At 40.4% G+C, this 25,417-nt stretch overlaps 1 protein-coding gene across 2 annotated transcripts in view; it reads right to left on the bottom strand.

Annotated features, from left to right (window-relative positions):
• Positions 1–25,417, bottom strand: part of GRHL2 (grainyhead like transcription factor 2) — a 165,416-nt gene that overhangs the window by 110,329 nt on the left and 29,670 nt on the right. For both annotated transcript variants that reach the window (XM_067711598.1, XM_067711597.1), the window contains exon 2: positions 5,496–5,691. In XM_067711598.1, coding sequence (XP_067567699.1) covers positions 5,496–5,691 — 196 coding nt within the window. The remainder of the gene's footprint in view (positions 1–5,495; positions 5,692–25,417) is intronic.

The following is a 25,417-nucleotide window of genomic DNA, read 5'->3' on the forward strand; positions in this document are numbered from 1 at the left end:
CCATGCAATGCTCCTTCTTGCAGCAGAGCCATCACACAGTCCCCTGCCCCACCCTACCCATGCCTTCTCTAAGCTAACTTGTGAGCTTACTTGAGAACCATCTAAATGTTCATATCCAAGATTAGACTACAATCTCCACGAGTGTCCACCTTGTGCATGGTTATGTCCCAAGCGCCTAGAATGTAGCAGGCCCTCACTAAATTCTTGTTGAAAGGATGACTGAATCAATCAAAATGGCCTGCAAAAAGTAGAATCAAAGAAATAGGAGAAATAGGGATTCCAAACACTAAAACGTATTAGAAACTCCCAAAGACTCCTGGAAGTGAACATTAGTGTTGCTAAGATGCACTGATGCCAGCTCTGGGCAGCCTGCTCAGTCTACAGTATCGGGCACAATGTGACAAAGGGAAACCTTTGGGTTTGCTCCCATCTGGGCCAGGCTGAACCATGTTTCTCTTTGGCTTCCCAAAGACTGTCCTTCTTAGAGAAACTGAGACCTCTGAACTCGGGCCCCGTTCTCAAGTCTAGACCCACAATACTGTCTATCAGACATCCCTACCTAGACACCCTACAAGCGCATCACACTCAACATACAATTATCCTTTTCCCCAAAGCCCTTCTTCTGTACTCCGCCTTCGTTAATCTGAGAGTCAGCTTAGATATTATGACCCTAATTATAGGGTTCTCCCACCAAACCTCACACACACACACACACACACAATCAGTTGCCAGCTTTTTTTTTTTTTTTTGGCGGTATGCGGGCCTCTCACTGCTGTGGCCTCTCCCGTTGCGGAGCACAGGCTCCGGACGCGCAGGCTCAGCGGCCATGGCTCACGGGCCCAGCCGCTCCGCGGCATGTGGGATCTTCCCGGACAGGGGCACGAACCAGCGTCCCCTGCATCGGCAGGCGGACTCTCAACCACTGCGCCACCAGGGAAGCCCCAGTTGCCAGCTTTTATTCAAACAAATACTCAGTGATTTCTTGAACATACTGCTTTGTCTCTATGCAGTATGGCTGACTAAACAGAGCGGCTGATTCAGAGAGAACCTCACAAATGCTGACCCAGGAACAGCTACCATCATGTCTTACTTTAGGGCTTCATCATTTTTTATCTGGACTATTGCAACGAACTGTTCACTGGATTCTCTGCTCATAACCCACCTCCCTGCTGCTGCTGCTGTTGCTGTAATATGTATAAATCATTTCTCCAATCTACCAGGCTTATGTTCAAAATCGTTCAGCGATGGAGAAAATGATGCCAAATAATATGACAGAAAAACTACAGGCAATTTCACTTTCTTCTTTAAGCTTCCCTGAATTTTCTATAATGTATATGTATAAGCCAAAAATAAAAAGCTTTCAGCAGCTTATGAATATTTCAACAGCTTATGAATATTTATTAAACCACTTATTCACTCATTCATCTAGATAATATGAATTTAAATCATTAAAATACATAAAAAACAGGACTTCCCTGGTGGCACAGTGGTTACGAATCCATCTGCCAATGCAGGCCCTGGTCCAGGAAGATTCCGCATGCCTCAGAGCAGCTAAGCCCGTGCACCACAACTACTGATCCTGTGCTCTAGAGCCCGTGAACCATAACTGCTGAGCCCGCGTGCCACAACTACTGAAGCCCGTGCGCCTAGAGCCCGTGCTCCACAACAAGAGAAGCCACAGCAATGAGAAGCCCGCGCACCGCAACAAAGAGTAGCCCCCGCTCGCCGCAACTAGAGAAAACCTTCGCCTGCCGATGCAGGGGACGCGTGCCGCGGAGCGGCTAGGCCCATGAGCCATAGCTGCTGGGCCTGCGCGTCCGGAGCCTGTGCTCCACAACGGGAGAGTCCGCAACAGTGAGAGGCCCGCGTACCGTAAAAAAAAAAAAAAAAAAAAAATTTCAGATGTCCAATAGAGATGCCCGATTTTTATAGGTTATATTCCATTTACAGTTATTATAAAATATTGGCTATATTCCCTGCATTGTACAATATATCCTTGTAACTTATTTATTTTATACGTAGTAGCTTGTACCTCTTAATCCCCTACCCCTATCTTGCCCCTCCCCCCTCCCTTCTCTCCATTGGTAGCCACTAGTTTGTTCTCTACATATTTAAGTCTGTTTCTGTTTTGTTATATTGACTAGTTTGTTTTCATTTTTTAGATTCCACATATAAGTGATATCATACAGTGTTTGTCTTTCTCTGACATTTCACTTAGCATAATACCCTCCGAGTCCATCCATGATGTTGCAGGTGACAAAATTTCACTCTTTTTTATGGCTGAGTACTACTCTATTGTATTTATATACCTCGTCTTTATCCATTTGTCAGCTGATGGACACTTGGGTTGCTTCCATGTCTTGGCTATTGTAAATAGTGCTGCTATGAACACTGGGGTGGATGTATCTTTTCAAATTAGTGTTTTCATTTTTTTCAGCTATATGCCCAGGAGTGGAACCTCTGGGTCCTATGGTGGTTCTATTTTTAGTTTTTTGAGAAACTGCCATACTGTCTTCCATAGTGGATGCACCAGTTTACATTCCCGTCAACAGTATAAAGGGTTCCTTTTTCTCTGCATCCTCAAATTGAGTTTTATGCAAACTCTCTACTCTGCATTACAAAATATTTACAGAAAGCAGTATTTCAACTTTCCTCTACATCTTAAAAACGTGCAAGAGGAGAGGTAATCCAGGTACCATACTTACTAATACTTTATCCTCTGAACCTGTGGGAAATAAAATACGTTGCTTTCCTAAATTACTAGATTTTTGTTTCAAGGTGCGTTTCTCTTTTTCATTAATTCGAAAGAACTGCCATCTAATACAGATGCCTGAAATTATACCCATTTCACAGTAGTAAAATCTACATTTAAAAAATAAGAAAAATATATTTTTTCAAAGTGTATCTTAATGTATTTCTTCAAAGTCTTATAAAAGCATTAACTAACGTATTTGTTTAACACAGTTATAAAAGTTACCAAAAATTGTAGTAATGACCCAAGTGATTAAATCAAGGTCACTTTAATATGTTACTAGATTTTAAAGATTGATAAAGGTATCAATTTTTCACAGCAGGGGAAGGAGAAGAGGGGACGAAGTGAGAGAGTAGCATTGACATATACACACTACCAAATGTAAAATGGATGGCTAGTGGGAAGCAGCCCCATAGCACAGGGAGATCAGCTCGATGCTTTGTGACGACCTTGAGGGGTGGGATAGGCAGGGTGGGAGGGAGGCTCAAGAGGGAGGGGATATGGGGATAGATGTATACATATAGCTGATTCACTTTGTTGTAGAGCAGAAACTAACACAACACTGTAAAGCAACTATACTCCAATAAAGATATTTTTTTAAAAGGTGTCAAGTTTTAACTATTTTTTATAATAAAGGAAAATTGCTTTGTGATTCCTTTCTAGGGATGAGACCATTTCTGAACATTACATATTAACACAAAAGTCCAATAGAGCTGAACCCTCAAGAAGTAGCCTATAACATGAAGCGGTCTAACATGGTAAGTTCTGTGTTTCTATACCATCCTCAATACATTCTGAAAATTCTGACTCCAAAACGTTTAGAATTCATCCTTGTGTTTTTCAAATAAGCTCCTTAGTCAAAAAGGATTAAAATATATAAAACAACCACAAACAAAGAAAACAAGAAAGGAAAGCCTGCCAAGAAACCATCTTTGTTTTTAGGCCCGTTTTTTTTCAGGCGATTCCTGTTCATTGTAGGAAACTGCCCTGCTTACATGGAATGGAGGTCAGACCCTAAAATATCCTTTCATCTGGACCCCAATTCCCAAAGTTAAAGCCCTTTCTTGCTATGTCAGGAGACGTGTTGGGAGTTGTACAGCTTCACAAGAGAGCTGTCGAAATCGGCCAACTCCAGCTCCGTTGGTAAAGGGAAAAAAAATCACCCTAGACTGGCAAGGGTACCAGTGGAATGCCTTTCCCATATTTCTCCAGCACTTTCCAACCATAAAAAATGCATTTATTTGAGTTAATAATATCCTCATTTAAAGTAGCCTGGATGGGCCAACCTATCAGTTACTCATACCTCGTGTTTCATCTTAAATAAGCACAACTTGGCTTGGCTTTCATTCTTCTCCCCATGGAGGGAGCCCTCCTGAGTGATTTAATAGAGAAAATGGGAAGAAGCTGGAAAAGGAACGAGTAATTTTAGAGAATTTTGGTGAAAGAAATAGGCCCGGGGGCAGTGCCAGAGTCAATGGTGGTGGGAGATCGTTGTAAAGCACAAAAACCCTGGTTTAGGAGAGACCCAGGGGACAACACAACTTGCAGAAGTGAGACCACTGGGAGGAATCAGGGACTGGGAAGCAGGGAGGAAACAGGAAGCTGAGACTGGTGCTTACTGAAAGAAAAATGATTCCTCTTGGGTGATTTTCTCATGATGGAGGGAGAGGGGAAGAGGGGGATTTAGTTCTTATTCTAAAATAAAGAGTTCACTAAACACGGCCATTCTCACCTTCGTGCCAATAGCATCGTAAGCCCACAGTGTTTACAATCAAGTCAGGCAATAAATATCCTCCTTCAGTAAATACCTGTTGATTTTTTACACTTCATTGGTTCTAAGGGAGCAGGTCATACCAGATACAGTCCTTTATAGTTGAGGCAGACCATTGTTTGTTGTTCGATTTCCTGAAATACTCCTATTTTGAAAGTAACTATGGCAGGTATTTTTGTAATGCAAGCGAATTACATTCACTTTGTTTTAAGGGTTTTTCAAAATAAATATTGAGTACTCATTGAAACAAACGGAGACAGATTTTGGAATTGCTGCAAAAGCCTACCACTAAAGTATTCATTGGTGTTATTCCTTACAAAACTGAAAAATCTAGAAACCCTGAGGTTTCTTATAAAATGGAAAATCTAAAAGCAACCTAGAGAGTTCCCTGGTGGTCCAGTGGTTAGGACTCGGCGTTTTCACTTCTGTTTTCACTGCCGAGGGCCAGGGTTCAATCCCTGGTCGGGGAACTAAGATCCTGCAAGCTTGTGGCACAGCCAAAAAATTAAATTAAAAAAAATTTTTTTAAAAGGTTCTCATTACTTAATTAAAAAATAAAATAAGATAAAAGCAACCTAAATGCCCCAAAACGGAGCAATGACTAAATTATGGTACAGCCACACAATGCAATATTCTTTATTCACCAAAAATCATAAAGTAAAAATGGCAACAAAGAAGGATTTGCAATATGATATGAAGTAGAAATTAAACGTAGGTAATATGTATGCTTGTAAACAGAGGGCACAGAAATAATCATCCTAAAATGGAAACTCCCTCGGGGTGGTGGTAAAGTTGTGCTTTATAGATGGGAAAGCAGAGTCGCAATGAGAACAGGAAGAGGTTGAATTCCAGAGCGAGTGTGGCAATGCCATTCATTCTCTGGCCTGGGATGAAGAATCTGGCCCCTCTGCCCACTAGAGAGGGGAGGCCCTGGAGGCAGAAAGTGGAGGGAGGCGGGGCTTCAGGTCCTACCTTGTAATAGTCATACAGCAGGCCAAGGGCGGCAGCACTGTCCTCATCACCGTTGATGCTCATCATCGCCTTGGTGGCCGCCGTCAGGGGGTTCTCCAAATACGACTTCCAGGCTTCATCCTCACTGGTGTAGGCTCTTCGGGTATTAAATGGAGGGTCACTGGGCATGGGCACTAAGGCCACCAGTCGTTTATTACTGTGAAAGCAAGAAAAACACGAGGTGCATTATCAAAGAAGTATTCCTTTGATATCCGCTAAAAAATACACATTATTTGGTTAATTTGTACTTCCCCAGAATGGAAGAGAGGGCAGATTAAGACCAAAGTGACTGCCCCATTGCATTGATAAAGCCACTGATTTATTTCTCTACTGCCCATGAGAAGTAATAATGGTCTTTCAAAGGTAGTACAGAAGTAGTGTAAGTTGGTTTCCTTCACACTTGGCTTTTCACATCCAATCACTTCAGAAGCCAAATCATTTTCTTTGATTATTCTTCATTAGTGAATAATAAAATGAAAAACTGAGAGGGAACAGGTTTCATTTAACTCTCTGAGTTCTAATGTATAAATATGTGCGATACATTAAATGTAATCAACATGTTAACGGTTATTAAAAACTATTTTATCCAGTTTAATTTGTACATAATTGCTAGCAAATTATAGACCAATCCAAGTCCCTTAATTTAAAAAGGCAATAGAAGCTATTTTGCAAACAAGACGTATTGCAGATATGCTGCATAACAGGGATACAAAGGAACAGGAAACGAGACGAACTCTGTATATGAATCCTGTGTTGCCATGGGATCCTACTATACTTAAAGGACAGAGAAGCTACAGGTTGTAAAAAATCATCATGGGGAGTGAGGAGGGCACCTGGAGAACCTTCAGTAGAGGCAAAAGAGGAGGCTGGAGTCATCTGTCCGTCCTACCCAAGCCAGGCTCAGGTAAAGCAGCAATTGACTATCAAAGCGATTTCTTAAGGAGGATGCGATAGTAACTTAAATACTCACAAACCATGACAGTCCTCAGCAGCTCCCCAGCCTTGTTCATTGAAGTGAAACCAAAAAGTAACCATGAGACACTGTATTTCAGTAACACCTATGTCCACGCATAGTAACATGACACAGACAAGTAACAGGATTGCAAAGGCAACATGTATATCGATCAGTGGAAATTCAGTCACCAAGAGCCTTCTGATGGGCATTCAGTCACAGACGTCCCTTTTTGCTGCTATTTCTACAGGGCTTTCTGATAGTAGACGGTCTCCCCGTTTACTTTGTGATAGAAAACTGGTATGAACTCCCAACAAAGGCTGTGCTGAGGGTCCTTTATGTGGAGGCATGGTGCCACACATCGGTGTAGGGTCAGAAAATGACACTGACATTGGTAACGTATGTTTGGGGGCCGGGTGGGAAATCCACACTGAGCAGAGTGGAGTTTCAGACTATCTCCAGGCCCCTGGTTTGAACTTTGTGCCAGCGGCTTGGTGGAACTGATTGGGAAGAAAGAGAAAATGACCCAACTGTAAATTAATTGGATTAAAAGGTAAAATCAAGTTTCTGGAAGTAAACAGGAAAACCCTGGTAGAAGGCCTTCCTAACCATTAGGTAGCCTGGTGACATGGAACAGCACAGGCCCTGGAAGTGAGTCTTTGTTCACCACTTACAGTGGAGGAAAATTGCCTGAGGTTTGGTGTCTTCGCGCCTTAAATAAGGACAACACTATTTTTAGTTTCTTAAGGAACCTCCATACTGTTCTCCATAGTGGCTGTACCAATTTACATTCCCACCAACAGTGCAAGAGGGTTCCCTTCTCTCCACACCCTCTCCAGCATTTATTGTTTGTGGATTTTTTGATGATGGCCATTCTAACTGGTGTGAATGGATAACCAACAAGGACCTACTGTACAACACAGGGAACTCTGCTCAGTATTATGTAACGACCTAATTGGGGAAAGAATTTGAAAAAGAATAGATACATGTATATGTATAACTGAATCACTTTGTTGTACAACTGAAACTAACACAACATTGTTAATCAGCTATACTCCAATATGAAATAAAAAGTTTTTTTAAAAAAGACAGCAATGCCCACCCTACTTACCTCACAATGCAATTGTAAGAATGGAATAAAATAATGAATAAAATAGAGGTCTGTAAACTGCACAATGTTATACAATAACAGGTATTACTATCGCAGCACAGTTCTATATTCCCATAGTTTGTGGGTATAGCAATTTTTGGTTATAATGCAGAAGTGCTAAAGATAATCATTAATTAAAGGGAGACTGAAGTTGTTCATTTAGCTATTTTGATTGAGAGCCCAATAGATGCCAGACACCATGCTATTTGTGGAGGATGCAATGGCAAATGACACAGGCACTGCCCTGTAGCCCAAGTAGCTTGCAGTCCAGTGGGGGAAAGAAAACACCACTGTTGGGATTTCCCTGGTGGTGCAGTGGTTAAGAATCCGCCTACCAATGCAGGGGACACGGGTTGGTCACTGGTCCAGGAAGATCCCACATGCCGCGGAACAGCTAAGCCCCTGTGCCACAACTACTGCTTGCACTCTAGGGCCCATATGCCGCAACTACTGAGCCCTCATGCTGCAACTACTGAAGCACATGTGCCTAGAGCCCGAGCTCTGCAACAAGAGAAGCCACCGCAATAAGAAGTCCACGCATTGCAACAAAGAGTAGCCCCCGCTTGCTGCAACTAGAGAAAGCCCACGCGCAGCAGTGAAGATCCAACGCAGCCAAAAAAGAGAAAGAAAAAAAGAAAGCACCGCTGTTACAAGAGCAATGAGTGTGAGAAATGAACAGTGTCATGAGTGAGGTTATATGACAGAGGGGACTAACCTAACCAGAAGATCAAGGAGGAAGCAAAGTTTCGACAAAGACCTGAAGGAAAGGCAGGAGTGTGCCGGTCAACGCTGAAATGGGCAGATGTGGGAAACATCTTTTTTTTTTTGGGGGGGGGGGACATTTTTAAAGTGAAGACTATATTGGTAATGCACAATAATGGAATTTTCTGACAAAAGGAGCACATTTGTATTCATTTTGGAGAGTCAACTAAAGAAATTTATGTATTTTATATACAGTGGAATATTACTCAACCATAAAAAAGAATGAAATAATGCCATTTGCAGCAACATGGATGGACCTAGAGATTATCATACTAAGTGAAGTAAGTCAGAAAGAAAAAGACAAATGCCATGTGATACCACTTATATGTGGAATCTAAAATATGACACAAATGAACTTATCTACAAAACAGAAACAGACTACAGACACAGAGAACAGACTTGTGGTTGCCAAGGGCAGGGAAGGTGGGGGAGGGTTGGACTGGGAGTTTGGGGTTAGCAGATGCAAACTAGTACATACAGAATGGATAAATAACAAGGTCCTACTGTATAGCACAGGGAACTATATTCAATATCCTGTGATAAACCATAATGGAAAAGAATATAAAAGAGAATATATATATATATGTATAACTGAATCACTTTGTTGTTCAGTAGAAATTAACACAACATTGTAAATCAACTATAATTCAGTGTAAAAAAAGAAATTTATGTACTTTGATTTAACAGTAAAATAGTATTTCCATGTTGTGGAAATTACTAATCACAGATGATAGGGCTTGATTTAGAGAGAGAATTTTGGTGGACTCCTAAGAATCTACAAGTGGAAGAAATGAAGTCTCTGGGAGGACCACGAAGGCAGAGGTGATAGGCCCATGTGCGGCAGTGCCACCACCACCCCTCTCAGTCATTTAGTAGGAGCCACCCTGGGTGCCCGGTCTGCAGCCTTCACTTAGAGGGAGAAGTAGAGGAATCTGAACCCTAACTGCTGCATGAGCACCCAGGCAGCATGCATACGTCCCAAAACACTCAGTCTTACAGGAAAGAAGGGCTTTAAGTTATTTGCAGTGACCTCACCATTGAAAAAGATGGAGATTTTACTCTCTTTCTTACCTAAGAAAAGCTGGGAGGCGGGGGGAGGGTTAATTACAACACTGGCTAATTTCCAAAAGTTCAGCAGGAAGCGCCAGGGGGAAGGATAAAAGCCAACTCTTGATTTACACTAAGTAGTGCCCTGATTCACTTGAGAGATTTTTGAGTCTTCCTTCAAGTCCCTACTCCCTCCTGCTGGGTCTCCTGGATTGCTGATTTTATCTGTTCCCAGCACGCATGTTCACTCATAAATCTAGATTCATCAGCTTTTCCCCTATGATGAAATGTTTGATGAATCCTTACATGATCAATGGAGAAAAATACCCCGGAAAAGCACATCCTTACTAGCTGTTTCTGTTCACATTTTTGATGGCCAAAGGGCTTTTATGCTCTCCCCTTTAACTGCATAATGACTTTGGACTTTTTGTTTTTTCATAGATTATAGTCTCTGGTACAGAGCACTGTCGAATAAAGCTTGATTTAGTAAAAACAGAACACTCTCTCTGGTACACTGAGCAAAAATGTAGACTTGTAAAGAAGGACAGTTTCACAGAACAGCTTTTACCAAAGTTTGGAACACTTTCTGAAGGTGAGTTTCATCACTGTTCTTTTGGAGTGGCAATTCTAATCCTGCTCTGGTCAGCTTTTTAAATATCCTTTCAGTAGCTTTACGTATGTAATTTTCTGGGTTGCCTTGAACACAGAGCACGTCAACTATAAACTTGATCTCTGTTCTTCCTTGGTGGAAAGTTTAAATTAGCACCTGAGTATTCACAGCAAGGCTAAGGCTGGGTTAGATCACAAATATTTTTTTTTCTTTCATTTGTTTCTTTAATCCGCTACTTCATTTTGTTGATGTTGGGAGAAAAATTAAGAGATGAGTCATCAGCTGAAGTAATGAAAGAGGTGGAGCAGTCATGCAGCTGAGATCATAACCAACAAGTCAAGAAAAGCTCCAGATCGCTCTACCACATGACCCGGGGCATTAAGAAGAGTCTAACAGGGGCTTCCCTGGTGGCGCAGTGGTTGAGAGTCCGCCTACCAATGTAGGGGACGCGGGTTCGTGCCCCGGTCCGGGAAGATCTCACATGCCGCAGAGCAGCCCGTGAACCATGGCTGCTGAGCCTGCGCGTCCGGAGCCTATTGCTCCGCAACCGGAGAGGCCACAACAGTGAGAGGCCGCGTACTGTTAAAAAAAAAAAAAAAAAAAAAAAAGAAGTCTAACAGAGGGAATGCTTTGCTGGGGAGAAGCATGTGAAACTTAGTACATAACGCCTTCACCTCCTAAAAATATGTGTAGTAATAGTCAACAAATCCAGACATAAATCCATTTCCCTTGGGACCACAAAAAACCAGGACAGTGAAGTTTTCACGTCAAATTATCACTTTCAATCCATTTCTCATCATTGTTTTTTTTTTTTTAATAATTCCTAGAAGGGCATTAGTCTTTGAGGGGAGGGTTGTTTGGGGGGTTTTTTTTGGTCTTAATCTAGGGGGAGAATGGTTTTGGAGTTGAATAAACCTCAGTTTTAATCTCAGCTCTGTCAATTACTGAATTTAGATGAGGTACTTTACTTTTTTGAGCTTGTTTCTTCCTCTGTATCATGATACCAGCCTTACGGTACTGTTCTAAAGGAATAACTCAGATATTTACATATGAAGAGCCTGGTACATTACAGATCTTCAATAAATAATAGTTATAAGTATTACTTCTCTTTAGAACTGATTCTATTAATGACCTCTGATCAAAATCCAATAGACTGGGCTTCCCTGGTGGCGCAGTGGTTGAGTCCGCCTGCCGATGCAGGGGACACGGGTTCGTGCCCCGGTCCGGGAAGATCCCACACGCCGCGGAGCAGCTGGGCCCATGAGCCATGGCCGCTGAGCCTGTGCGTCTGGAGCCTGTGCTCCACAACGGGAGAGGCCACAACAGTGAGAGGCCCGTGTACCACAAAAAAAAAAAAAAAAAAAAAAAATCCAATAGACTGCTCTCAGTTCTTAATCTCCTTGGATTTTCTTGGCCATTTCTCACTTCTGTAAAATCTTTCCTTGCTTGGCTTCTAAGATACTGTACAAGGGTGGTTCTCCTCTGTAGCCAAACACTCTTTTCTAATCTCTACTCTACCTCATCCTAGTCCTCTAACTCTCATCGTTCCTGGGCCCTTTGCTCTTTTCTCTCCATTGTTGATTCATATGGCTTTCATTGATGCTCTATCTTTTTTTTTTTTTAATTTATTTTATTTTTATTTTTGGCTGTGCTGGGTCTTCGTTGCTGCGCACAGGCTTTCTCTAGTTGCGTCAAGCTGGGGCTACTCTGTTGCAGGGCGCGGGCTTCTCGTTGCTGTGGCTTCTCTTGTTGCGGAGCATGGGATCTAGGCACACAGGCTCAGTAGTTGTGGCTAGCGGGCTCTAGAGTGAAGGCTCCGTAGTTGTGGCACACGAGCTCAGCTGCTCTGCGGCATGTGGGATCTTCCTGGACCAGGAATCGAACCCGTGTCCCCTGCATTGGCAGGCGGATTCTAAAGCACTGCGCCACTAGGGAAGTCCCTGATCCTCTATCTTAATGACTAATAGATGGGTATCACCTAAGAGCCAGTTCTGCCTTCTCCTTAGATGTCCTGTCGTCACCTTTAACTCAATCCAAAACTAAGGTAATCATCATTTCTCAATTGGGCACACCTCCTCATCATCTGTCCCCAGTCATCTAGAGCCAAACCTTATGTACTGGTTTAAAATGTAGACTCTGGAGCCAGACTGCCTGGGTGTAGATCCTGGCTGCTCCACGTACTAGCTGTGTAACCCTGGACAGGTTAGTTAGCCTTTCTGGGCATCAGCTTCCTCACCTGTAAAACTGAGATGTGCCCCCAAATGAAACTGACACGGTATAAAAGCCTCATGTGTGTTGGCTATTATACTTTCTCTTCGTCCCTTATATGGAGTCAGTCACCATAGCCACGATCACAGCTTTGGTCTTATCTCTTCATGCCTCCAACTGGTCTCTTTATCCTTCACCTTTCCCCTCTTCAATCCCTACTGAAGCCCTATGGAATCATCTTCAGAGATAATCATTTTCAAGAGTGTACTATGATTCTTTACCACCTGTAATATCAAGTCCAAAATCCTCCATCTGATATTTAACATTCTCCATTATCAGGCCCCTACATACTTCTCAAAATTTCTTTCTTTCTACTTACTGAACATAAGGAGTTAAACCATTTATTTGCAGTACCCTAAGGAAGCCCATTCCTACATCCATGCCTTTGCTCAGACTGTTCCCCTGCCTGAAATTCCCTTCCTGCTTCTCTCCATCTCAATTCTACTCTCATCAAAGTCCAGCTGCAAGATCCCATCTTCCAGAAAATACTCCCTGATTGTTTCTACTTGGGCTCTTAAGGGCCTCCCTGTACTAAGGACTCCTACAGTATGTATATTGTTTACTACATATATTCTACCATTTAATTTTTACTACATAAAGAATACTGACTATGGAAAGAAAACTGTTATTCAGCTGTCAGATCCACCAACTACACCAAGAAAGTAGCATTCATTAATCCAAAAGCCCAGCAGTCACCAAACATAGTCCACAGTCTGTCCTGCACCACGTCCCTTACCTGCCTTGGATTCCCAACCTTCCTGGCTTCACTCAAAGATCTGCAAACCCCTCCTCTCCAGCGTTGCATTGGCTTTCTTCTAAAAGCACCAGTCCCCACACCATCACACACACGCGCGCACACACACACACACACACACACACACACACATCTCCCTGAGTCAATTAACACACCTAGACACCCTAGGCACTTATCTTTTAAAAGGCAGATAACAGAGTCATCCATTAAGTCTTCATTTTCTTACATCCACTTCATTAAAAAGTCCTACCTATTGATCCTGCCTTCAAAATATATCCAGAACTTGACCACTTCTCACCATTCCACTGGAAGCATGCTGGTGCAAGCCACCATCATCTACTACTTGGATTATTGCAAATGTCTCTGAGGTTGGCAGCCTCCACTACGGGCCCCCATTGATCCTTACCTCCTAGGACTCACACCCTTGTGGAGTTCCCTCCCGCGCTGTATCAGACTTGGTTTATATGACCAACAGCATATAGCAAAAATGATAGTATGGCACTCCCAGAATTAGATAATAAAAGTGTTCCATCTTGGTAAGTCAGTCTCTCGCTCTCTCTCTCTCTCTCTCCCCCTCCCTCCCTCCCTCTCTCTTTCTCATTTCTCTCTCTGGGGAAAGCAAACTACCATATTGTGGTGAGGAACTGAAGCTTTGACCACCAGTCAATGAGAAACTGAAGCCCAACAACAACCCGTGAGGGAGCTTAGTACATTCTGCAGTCAGAGACAAGTCTTAAATCACTTATAGCCCCAGATGACAACTTGACTGCAACCTTATGAGAAACTCAGAGTCAGCACCAACCAGCTAAGCTGCCCTTAGATTCCTGACCGTCAGAAATTGTGCAAGATAATGTTTGCTATTTTAGCTGATAAGTTTTTAGATACTATGTTACACAGCAGTGGATAACTAATACTGTCTCTAAATAAATCTCCCTGCTTTTACCATTGTCGCCTCCTCCCTCCAGTCTATTCTCAACAAAGCATCTATAGAAATCCCATTAAAACATAAATGAGATCATGCTACTCCCATGCTTAATCCTATAATGACTCCCCGTTTTCCTTAGAGGCCAAGGTCCTTCCACTGGCCTTCCAGGCCCTGCAGAATCTCTCCTCCTTTATGTCTCCAACCTCCTGTCCTGATACTCTCCTTGTCATTCTCACTCTTTCGGATCCTCTGCACTGGTCTCCGTGTCTCCACCTTAGGGTCTTGGCTCCAGCTGTTTCACCTTCCTGGAATGTTCTTCCCCCAAATTCCCCCAAATAACTCTCTCATCTCCTCTAAACCTTTGCCCAAATCTCACCACAATGAAATTTACCCTGACTACTTCACTTGATGCAGTGACCCACCTCAACCCACCCTAGAACTTCCCATTCCTCCAAAACTTTCCGTCTCCCTTACACAGCTTCTAGTCTTTCTTCCCTGGCAGTCACCATCTTCTCACACACAATGTAGCCTACTTACTGTGTTCAGTGTTCATGGCCTGTCTATCCCCACAAGAATGTAAGCTCCACACAGCTGGGATTTTTGTTGTTGTTGTTCATGGATGTATCATAAGCAGTTCGAACTATGCCTGCCACTCAATTAAATTTGTTGAATGAGTGAATAAAAGTTCAGTTGAAGAATTGAAGTATAAGTTGGGGTTTAAAGTACTATGAAGGGAGGGGGGGAGGGAGCTATATTTTTCACGTTTTCATAAAATCAGTTTATAGTGTGTTTTTTAAATTGGTTGTGAGCTATAAAATGCTATATAAATGCAAGTTGCCTTAATTTGAAGAAGAATAATTGTAAAATTAATTTAACAAGGATTGATCCTAAACTGTTTTTCTCTCACCTCCTACTTCTCACCTTCAAATTAAACAAAATGAGAATTCATTTCTCTGTTCTCCTAAAATGTTCATTTTAGGATTCATTTTTCTGTTCTCCTAAAATGTTCTGGTCTCCTACAAACAAGGAAACGAAGCAGATGTATGTGCAGACCAGAGGCAAAACTAGAGGAAGACTGAACTCTAATCAGCAAAGGTCTACAATCCATGACCCTTTCTTCCACCTGTTGTATGTCATTCTCAACACTGACTTGAATTGGGGGCAAAAGAATTTTTTCCACCTCTCTTTAAGAAGTGAAGTTTTACCTAGAGATTATCATACTAAGTAAGTCAGACAGAGAAAGACAAATAACATACGATATCAATTACACATGGAATCTAAAAAAATGATACAAATGAACTTATTTACAAAACGGAAATAGACTCACAGACATAGAAAACAAACTTACGGTTACCAAAGGGGAAGGGTGGGGAGGGATAAATTAGGAGTATGGGATTATCAGATACACACTACTATATATTAAATAAACAACCATGAACTACTGTATAGCACAGGGAACTATACTCGATATCTTCTAATAACCTATAATGGAAAAGAATCTGAAAAAGAATATATATGTATAACTGAATCACTTTGTTGTACACCTGAAACATTGTAAATCAACTATACTTCAAGGTAAAAAAAAAGAAGTGAAGTTTTTACATAATTCTTAGGATTTCATGCTATGTTCTCTGCCTCAATATCCCCCTCTTCTCTGTCCCATCTCTCTGTCTCTGTCTGTCTGTCTTTGTCTCTCTCTCTCTCTCACACACACATGTACAGAGACTTTATCTTGAGATTGAATTATGAATTCTATTTTCCAAATAGAATATCTCATCTTATGCTGAGTCTTCAGCACTTGGAGTTTAGCCTTTATCCACTTCAATTTCTTGTAGCTGATTTACTGTAGCTAGTTACTGACATACAATCACTTCAGCTTCCCAGCCTAAAAAAAAAAAAAAGACTATATTCAGACCCTAAACTTAAGAGCAAGATTTCAACAACTAACAAGTATTCTTTCTTTGGGAATCTTGGCATTTCCTCCAGTTATAGAATATGACTTTCAAATGGAAACTAATGAACCAATCATCCTAATCAGGGTTAATGTCACAATTTAAATGCCAATGATGTTAGTCATTTCACTAGTAGCTACTTTCAATAATATCCCTCCTTTTGGTGCTTGCTAGAGGCAAATCACAAGAGATAACAGATACTTTCCATGTTAGAACAAGGGTTGAAATTGATTAGGAAGTTTCTACACTGAGAACTTGTCCTTAATGACTCTAACCTTTTGCCCTTGACCTAATCCATATACAAGTCAAAGGAAATAAAATGAATCCAAAAGCCTGGAATGATATTGATAATCTTATGTTGCAGATGGTTATATTTGAGAAAGAGGGAATTCAATTAATTCAGTGAAAATATTATAATGCTCTCCACCATATAAAATGAACAGTTTTTAAAAATAATGAATTTTAAAACAAAACTTATGTCTATTGAAATTAGGATAGTTCCCCTTTGGATATATTAACTGCAAAATATACTGATCCATTGACTGAAGAATAATCTCTCTCTCTCTCTCTCTCTCTCTCTCTCTCTCTCTCTCTCTCTCTCGCTCTCGCTCTCTCTCGCTCTCTCTCGCTCTCTCTCGCTCTCTCTCGCTCTCTCTCGCTCTCTCGCTCTCAGCGGTGCCCTAGCTTTGCTAGTGCCCTAAGCATGGTTAGTCCACCTATTAAGTAATCAAGGACTGAGAAGATTAGGGATATAATTAAGAAGCTGCTGGAAAGGCACATCATCAAGCACTAGAAACAACCATGAGGAAAAAGCTGTCATAATGGAAAGTAGAAGAAAGAGGACAAGAAAATAATATTTTAAACGGAGATAATTTGTAGTGCTCACAATCTATGAAATAACTAAAATTGGTTAAAATTGTGTGTGTGTATGTAAATTGAAATTCAAAATGTTAACAGTGATTATAGGTGAATTTTTATTTTCTTCTTTCTACTTTTTCACTTTTCAAATAGTCTTTAAGTTACACATACTTAATGAGCCCCTACCATACGCCAGATAGTGTTCTAAGCCCCTGACATGGGTTAACACATTTATTCTTTGTTATAGCCTTAAAGTTAGGCAAGGTAACCATGCCCTTTACATAGACAGGGACACTGAACACAGAGTGCTAAGTTGCTTGCCCAGGGTTATGCAACAGTTAGCTTAGGCCAGGATGGCATCACAGAGCCTGAGCTCTTAAGCAACCTTCTCTGTTGCCAATTCTTCACTATGCTCTATTTTCATAATCAGAAAAAAGTTACTTGAAAAGAGGGAACTAGAAAACAGACTGAATACAAGAGATTAATATGACAGGGAATTTTCTTACATGGAAGTAAATGAGATAATGTCGAAATTCAAAGTTCTAGAGAAACTGTGCAAAGGGGAAGTCTATAAGCTCCTTGAAGACAAAGATGACGTGTTTAAGTTATTTGTAGAATTCCAAGGTGCTGAAACATTCTGCAGGGTACACATGAGGCAGACAACACAAATAAATTGTATATGGGGAGGGATAGCAACTACTCCTTATCTACCTTTAGTTTGACACAGTCAGAGGCCATCTGTTTTTAAATATCCTGTAGAAAAATATTAAATAATTGATGTAATAAAAATATACATTAAATAAGCAGGATATATTAAAAAACATTATATTTCAATAGTGACCAACATGTAATTTTTAAAGAAAAGAATCATCTTAAAACCAAATTAGCTTCAAAAATTAAAAAGACAATCAGTTCTTTGGAGGAACTTATCATGCTCAAATCTTTAGCAGCAAAAAAAGAAAACAAAAACCAAAAAAAACACAAGAGCCTCTTAAAAGGCTGCAGGACAGAGTTCTATCTCATGACCATTTCACGTGTTTACTTTTCCCTCAAAGATTTCCCTGAACTGAGACACATAATAACGTGTAATCATGTAAAAACAGAAATTTGTTTTCTGAAGATTTTGTTTTGTTTTTTGTTTTCAAGAAGACAGAAAACAGAAGATTGGAATAGAGGAGAAACCAAAGTCAAGAAGGGTGCACCCCTACGCTGGTGCAGGAGAGGTTAATGCATAAGTGAAAACTGGTTTGCCCACTGAGCCTGGTACACTCTAATTCACAGTCTTCAGCATCTATAACCAAGCCAGTCATGGGAACTAGCTGCAGCGTTCACTTCTTAAACACAGGAGTTGGCTTTTGGGGGGGCCCTAGCACCAGAAAGAAATAACTCAGTAAAACACCTAGAGTAACTTCAAGATCCCAAATGGAAACAAAGGTGGGGGGGGGGGGCGCGGATACTTAGCTTAAAACAACGGGAAAACCCTCCAATGTGTCCTACCCAAGTTTGCCCCCTGGGACCTCACCTGTATATATGCAAAGGAAACCTCCAGGTACCCTCAGCACCCGTGACCACTCCTTCCACTTAAGAGAACAGCCCACCCTAGGAAGAGTGAGCTCCGCTCTGCTAACAAACCCTGGCAGCTCTGAAATGTGAGCAGTCCAGCTCTTTATTCTTTTTTTTTTTTTTTTTTTTGCGGTACGCGGGCCTCTCACTGTTGCGGCCTCTCCCGTTGCGGAGCACAGGCTCCGGACGCGTATACGCAGCGGCCATGGTTCACGGGTCCAGCCGCTCCGCGGCATGTGGGATCCTCCCGGACCGGGGCACGAACCCACGTCCCCTGCATCGGCAGGCGGACTCCCAACCACTGCGCCACCAGGGAAGCCCGCAACTCTTTATTCTTAATAGGAGAACTAAGAGTAACCAGATATTTAAGGAAAACTAACATGAACAAAAGAGAGGCCCAAGATGAACAAAACGTCTTGTTGATGAGGAAAATAATTAATGTCGGATATAGAAAATAATGTTAAAAAGAAGATACTGCCTGTGCAAAGCAGGCTACTATGAAAAAGAAATCATCACAAAACAAGATACATAATTTCTGAAATAAAAATAAAACTTTGAGAGTTGCATAGAGAAGAGCTGGAAAAAAAAGTCATGATCTGGGAGAGCTAAGCAAGCGTTTTTCCAGTTTCTAAAGAAAAAGAAAGAATTTATGAGACAAAGTTAAAAGGTATGCAGAATAGATTCAGGGGTATAATGTTCAACTGATAAGAGTTACAGAAAAAAGCAAGAGGATGAAAGGGAAAAATAAATAATTAAAGAAATAACAGAAGAAAATGTCCTCCAGCTGACAAAAACTTGAGCCTTGGGAATGAAAGGCCCCAAAATGCTAAAAAGGATAATAAAAAGAAACACATCTATCCATATCCTAGCAAAATTTCTATGTTAAAGATTAAATGAAAAATGCTACAAATACCAAGTAACTTTCAACAAAACAAGAAACAGGCAACCAATAAACTTCTCATCTGCTAAATGCTGCAAGACAAGAGACAGGGGATTTGAACATAGAATTCTGAACACACCAAAAGATCAATTAGTGTGATGGCAAAATAAAGACATGTTTGGTCATAAAAGGATTCAAAAACTATTCTACTCCTGTATCCCTTTTGAAAGAATTATCTCTCAATTCAAAATGAAAAACAAGGCATTCAGGGTAGAAAAGAAAACTGATATAGCAATCAGAGTATCAAATAAATCAGTAAAATGTTAAATTACTTGTAACTAATTTCTGATCATGGAAATGAAATTTAAGCCACTAGGAAAGAATTCTTAAAGATAATAATACCAAACTGGAATGAAATATCTGAGAGGGGATAGGAGATTGTTTAAAAGTGTCCTGAAGATTTTGGGACTTCCCCCGCAGTGCAGTGGTTAAGACTTTGCCTTCCGGGCTTCCCTGGTGGCGCAGTGGTTAAGAATCTGCCTGCCAATGCAGGGGACATGAGTTTGAGCCCTGGGCCGGGAAGATCCCACATGCCGTGGAGCAGCTAAGCACGTGTGCCACAACTACTTAGCCTGTGCTCTAGAGCCCGTGAGCCACAACTACTGAAGCCCACGAACCTAGAGCCTGTGCTCTGCAATAAGAGAAGCCACCGCAATGAGAAGCCCGCGCACAGCAACAAGGACCCAACTCAGCCAAAAATTAATTAATTAATTAATTAATTAAAAAAAGACTTTGCCTTCCAATGCAGGGGATGCAGGTTCGATCCCTGGTCGGGGAGCTAATATTCCACATGCCTCGTGGCCAAAACATAAAACAGAAGCAATACTGTAACAAATTCAATACAGACTCTAAAAATGGTCCACATCAAAAAAAATCCTGAAAAAAAAAATTTAAACATAAATAAATAAAGTATCCTGAAGATTTTGCTTCGTATGGAGGAAGAGCAATGGATAATGATTAATTCCTGATATTGACAGAAAATATTTTTAAATGTGTTTATTAAAAATTCAGTGGTAACCATTACTAGGATAAAGATAGGATGGAGAAATTTTAGAGCAGCAATTTTCATTATATGGTCTGCAGACCTCTAAGGGTCTCTTAGATTTCAGGGATCCATAAGGTCAAAACTATTTTCATAATGATACTAAGACATTTGCCTTTTCACTATAGTGACATTTGCACTGATGGTACAAAACTAATAGTGGGTAAAAGTTCTGGTTCCTGACATGAATCAAGGCAGTGACATCAAGGTGTCCTTGAGTCACTGTATTCTTAGCAACACACATTCACAATAAAAACAAAACAATCAAACACAAGAACAAAAGATGCTAGTTTCATTTCAGAATGTCCTTAACATAGTATAAAATATTAATTTTATGAAACCCAAACTTTGAGTACACATCTTCTTAATATTCTGTGTGACCAAGTGGGCAGTACACAGAAAGCACTCCTTTTGCATACTGAACAACAATGACTGCCTCAGAGAAAGTACTTGTGCAACTGTTTAAGTTGAAAATGAACTGGATGTTTTTTTCATAGAAAGACTAACAGGCCAACATCTATGTTTTCAGACTTGGGTGTTTGGCCAACATTTTCTCAAATATAAACCAAGTGTGAGTCTATCACTTCAAGGAAAACAACTGACAGTCTTTGTTGCCAATGATAAAATTTAAACTTTTAAGAATTTTTGAAAACTTGTTTGCACCACTATTGACAACTTCCTAATACCTTAAGATTTTCTGATGAGCTAGAAGGAGATATTAGTGCATGTGATTTTTTGCTAATGTACCATGAAACATGTTAACATTTAGAAGGTATGAATAACTCTGTCAACCAACATTTCCAAACGTCAACGTCTGACACTGCAAAAATCACACACAGGTAAAAGAGCCACTCAAAGTGCAAAACAGACATAGGGATTTTAATGTAAGAGAGTACAGAAAGTTCACTGTATGATTTCAGTTTCCACACTGCAACTAACCTTTAAGAAACTATCATCTGCCGAATTTTGATGCAGTATCCAAGTATCTACAATTATCTGAAAAGGCTATGAAGATACGTTTTCCTTTTCCATCTGACTATCAGTGTGAAGCAGGATTTTCTTCACATAGATTTCAACCAAATTAACATTTTGCAACAGACTGAATGAAGCAGATATGAGAATCCAGCTGTCATCTATGAAACCAGACATTAAAGAGAATTATAAAAATGTAAATCAATACCACTCTTCTCACTAAATTCCTTTGTTTTGGAAATTTTAATTAGTTTTCATTTTTAAATGTTATGTTAATAACATTTCATTTTTAAATGTTATGTTAATAACATTGTTAATATGCAATGGGTTAATATGCAATCATTATTTTAACTGAATCATAAAATATATTTTATATTTCTCACCTTTAATTTCTAGTATGGTAAACTGTAATAGATATATATAAATAACCCACACAAACACATGGTTTTTAGGGACTTCAACAATTTGAGTGTAAAGCGATTCTGAGAACAAAAAGTTTGAGGACCACTGTTCTAGAAAATCACTAGAGAAAAATAATGGAAAAAAGAAATATTGATCAATGAAACAAAAGTAAGCAAAAATAAAAATGATGACATAACATGGGAAAAATAAGACCTTACAATTTCAGCATTGTAATAAGTAAAAATGAGTTAACTCTACTTTTAAAAGAGATTTTTTCAAACTGAATTTTAAGTAGAAAGTATTCTTTTTAAGCACCCATGATACATAAGAAAATTGACCCTGTAGCAAGCCATTAAGCAAGAATATCCATTTCAAAGAATTCTTATGAAACTGACTAAATTCTCTGACCACAGCATAATCAAATTTTAAGCCAATAACAAAAAGATGAACTTTAAACACTGTATGTTTAGAAATTATAAGATATTCTTCCAAATATTCATAGATCAAAAAAATCAAGGGAATCTTAAAAATTAAAACAGAATAATAAAATAAATCCCACATGTGATGGGATATAGATAAATCAGTACTTAGAGGTAATTTCATAGCTTTAAATGCTTATACTAGAAATGAACAAAAGTGAAAGTTAAAGAGCTAAGCATACAATATATTAGAAAAAAATAATAGAATTAACCCAAAGAAAGAAGGATATACTAAAGATAAAAACATAAATTAATGAAGTAAAGGCATGAGAGAAAGGGCAACTTATGACAAAAGTTGGTTCTTTGAAATGACAAAGAAAACTATCAAACTGGCAAGGATAATCAAATATTAGGGAAATAAAGGAAACTTTCAGATGGAGCACAAAAAAAGAGAATACCTTGATGTTAATAAATTTGAAACTTAGACAAAATGGAAATATTTCTAGAAAAATGTAAATAATCAAAACTGATTCAGTGGAGAAACCTGGCAGCCACTTTCTTAACCAAGCGATAAACGTTAATATCATGAGTGATGTCAGGAACACCGTGACATGATATGATGACGACACTTCACCTCTGTGGTCCTCTGCAAAAATCCACAACTCCAGGCTAAATAAACGTTGAGAAAAACATCAGACAAACCCAATGGAGGGACATTCTACTAAACTCCTGAGTCTGGATGACTATCACATCGACCATGTTAAAACTAATAATATGTGAGTAAATAAATAAGGTTATGAAACAGAAAAACAAAAAGAGAAGAAAATCAACTTTTGGAGGTGAAACTGTGAGTGATTTGCCTTCAGTAATTCTCCTTTGATTTTGTTTATACAACTGTATATGAATGGAAGAAAAGACCATCCAGCTAACAGAGAGAAGTACTGTGCTTCTATAAGCAGTCTCTGTAAGTTTGGGGGAACTAATGAGTTTGGGCATTTCCTTTCTGTGGCATCCAGAATTCTTATTTCCCTTTCTCTGTTCCAGACATAAAAGCTGATCACAGCAACCATTATATAATTCCCGATTCTAAAGCACGAAGCTTCCACTGTGCACCTTTCTCTCTTTCTCCCTGTTTTTCTTTTAAAAATAGATTTCTACTCTGTGAACCCTCCCAGTTTATGACCAAAAGGCCTACTTAAGAAAGAAATGAAACTCAAAGGAGCATCTTGTATTTTATGCAACTTAAATTCCAAATATACTCAAAGCTAGATATAATTTTTATATATGGGTATTTGCAAGGATTGCCGATGGTCTGAGGTACAAGTTGTTTTTGTGTTTATAAACAGAATCATAGCATGTAAGTGCTGAAAGAAATCTTCATGATTACTTCCCTCAAACTTTTCATTTTACAAATGGGGAAACTGAGGTCCAGAGCAATCATACCACTTCCTTAAGACTACACAGGGGGCTTCCCTGGTGGCGCAGTGGTTGAGAGTCCACCTGCCTCTGCAGGGGACACGGGTTCGTGCCCCAGGCCGGGAAGATCCCACATGCCGCGGAGCGGCTGGGCTCGTGAGCCATGGCCGCTGAGCCTGCGCGTCCGGAGCCTGTGCTCCGCAACGGGAGAGGCCACAGCAGTGAGAGGCCCACATACCGCAAAAAAAAAAAAAAAAAAAAGACTACACAGGTATCTTTGTTAACATCAAAATGATTAAAGCACAAGTTGCTGGAAGACACATACACTACTGTCTAATTTGAAGCACTTGTGGACACATAAACGCTCTTCTATTTGAGGATAAAGTGGAAATTACATGCATCTTCGGGCAAAAGGTTCCCTCCTCCACCCACCCTCTCCCCTTAATCTCCCCCTCAATTAATTGAACAAACCTCTCTTGAGCTCCTACTGTGCAACAGGCACTGATCTAGGTGCAGGGGATACAGTGGTGATCAAGAGAGGCAAAGTCTCTGCCATTTGCTCATTCATTCATTCATTCATTCAAATAATCTTACCACCAGAGCTTCCTCTAGAAGCTAAGAAAAATCTCATCCCAGTGCTCACACTTTGAGGTCCTCTTATAACAACAGGCTCTCACTCTTAGATATGTGAGTCCAGGTAGAAAGACATAATAGAAAATTGTATCTTAGAGGGCATGGATTTTCATATACTGGAGACACTTCTATTTATACATCTTGGAAATTAAAAATACATTGATTCAACAAGCTTGAGTGCTTACTGCGGGCTGGTATTGCTCTGAGTACTGGGATACAGTGATGAAAAGACAGACCCAACGCCCTGGCGAAGCTTTTACAGAAGAATACACAGTTGTAGATGTGACAAGTGTTAACAAAGAAAAAGCCTGGGGTGCTATGAGAAAACACGTCCTGAGGGTTCCTGTGGTGGCCGTGAACACCTCACGTCCTCCAACCACAGAAAACGTTATTGATCGAGGAGCCCACTGCTGACTCTGAAATCAACCACATTTGTGTGGAGGCCACACTTCCTCATAGCTCCTAGGCAGTGAAGACACATGGCAGGACTAGGAAGGCAGGCCCAATCTGGGAAGGCAGGGGACCCCTCTGATGGCTGACGTTGGCTTGAAGACTCCCGGTGCCCTTACCAAATCTTCCTTCGATTGCAAGCAGCCGTGGAGGCTTCCACGCAAACATGCCTTCCCTCTCTCCTCCCCTCGGAGTCAGACTTGGATCGTGGTCTGACAGCCCTTCCCATCTTTACCAGTTCCCTCCCCATTTTTTCACACGAGTGGTTTCCCTAATAAAATCCTTGTATGTTTAATCCCATCTTGGAGTCTTCAGCTTGGAGAGCCCAGGCTAACACAGATCTAATTTAGATTGAGATGGGCTGCATGAGTGGATTACTGGGGAAGTGACACTTAAACTGAGACTTGAAGGAAGAGGAACTAGTCAGATAGAAAAAAAAAAAAAAGAGTGGCATGACAGGAACAGCATGCATGAGGCAGCGTGGAGCTTCTTCCAGTTGAGGAACTAAATGAAGGGCAGTGTAGCTGGAGCATAAGGTTTCAAGAAGGAAGAGAGCTGTGTCTGCTGAAGCTTAAGAGATAGGCAGAGGCCAGGTTATGCAAGGATCTGTAATTCACTTTAAGGATTTTAAATTTTATTCTAAGTGCATTGGAAAGGCAGGCAGGGTCTTTAGCAACAGACCAACTTGGTTAAATGTGTGTTTTAAAAAGAGCACTCTGGCTGCAGTGAACGGATTAAAAAAAAAGAAGAAGAAGTACTAGGAGATCA

This window comes from Pseudorca crassidens, chromosome 17, assembly GCF_039906515.1.
Source record: "Pseudorca crassidens isolate mPseCra1 chromosome 17, mPseCra1.hap1, whole genome shotgun sequence".
Lineage (NCBI taxonomy): Eukaryota > Metazoa > Chordata > Mammalia > Artiodactyla > Delphinidae > Pseudorca > Pseudorca crassidens.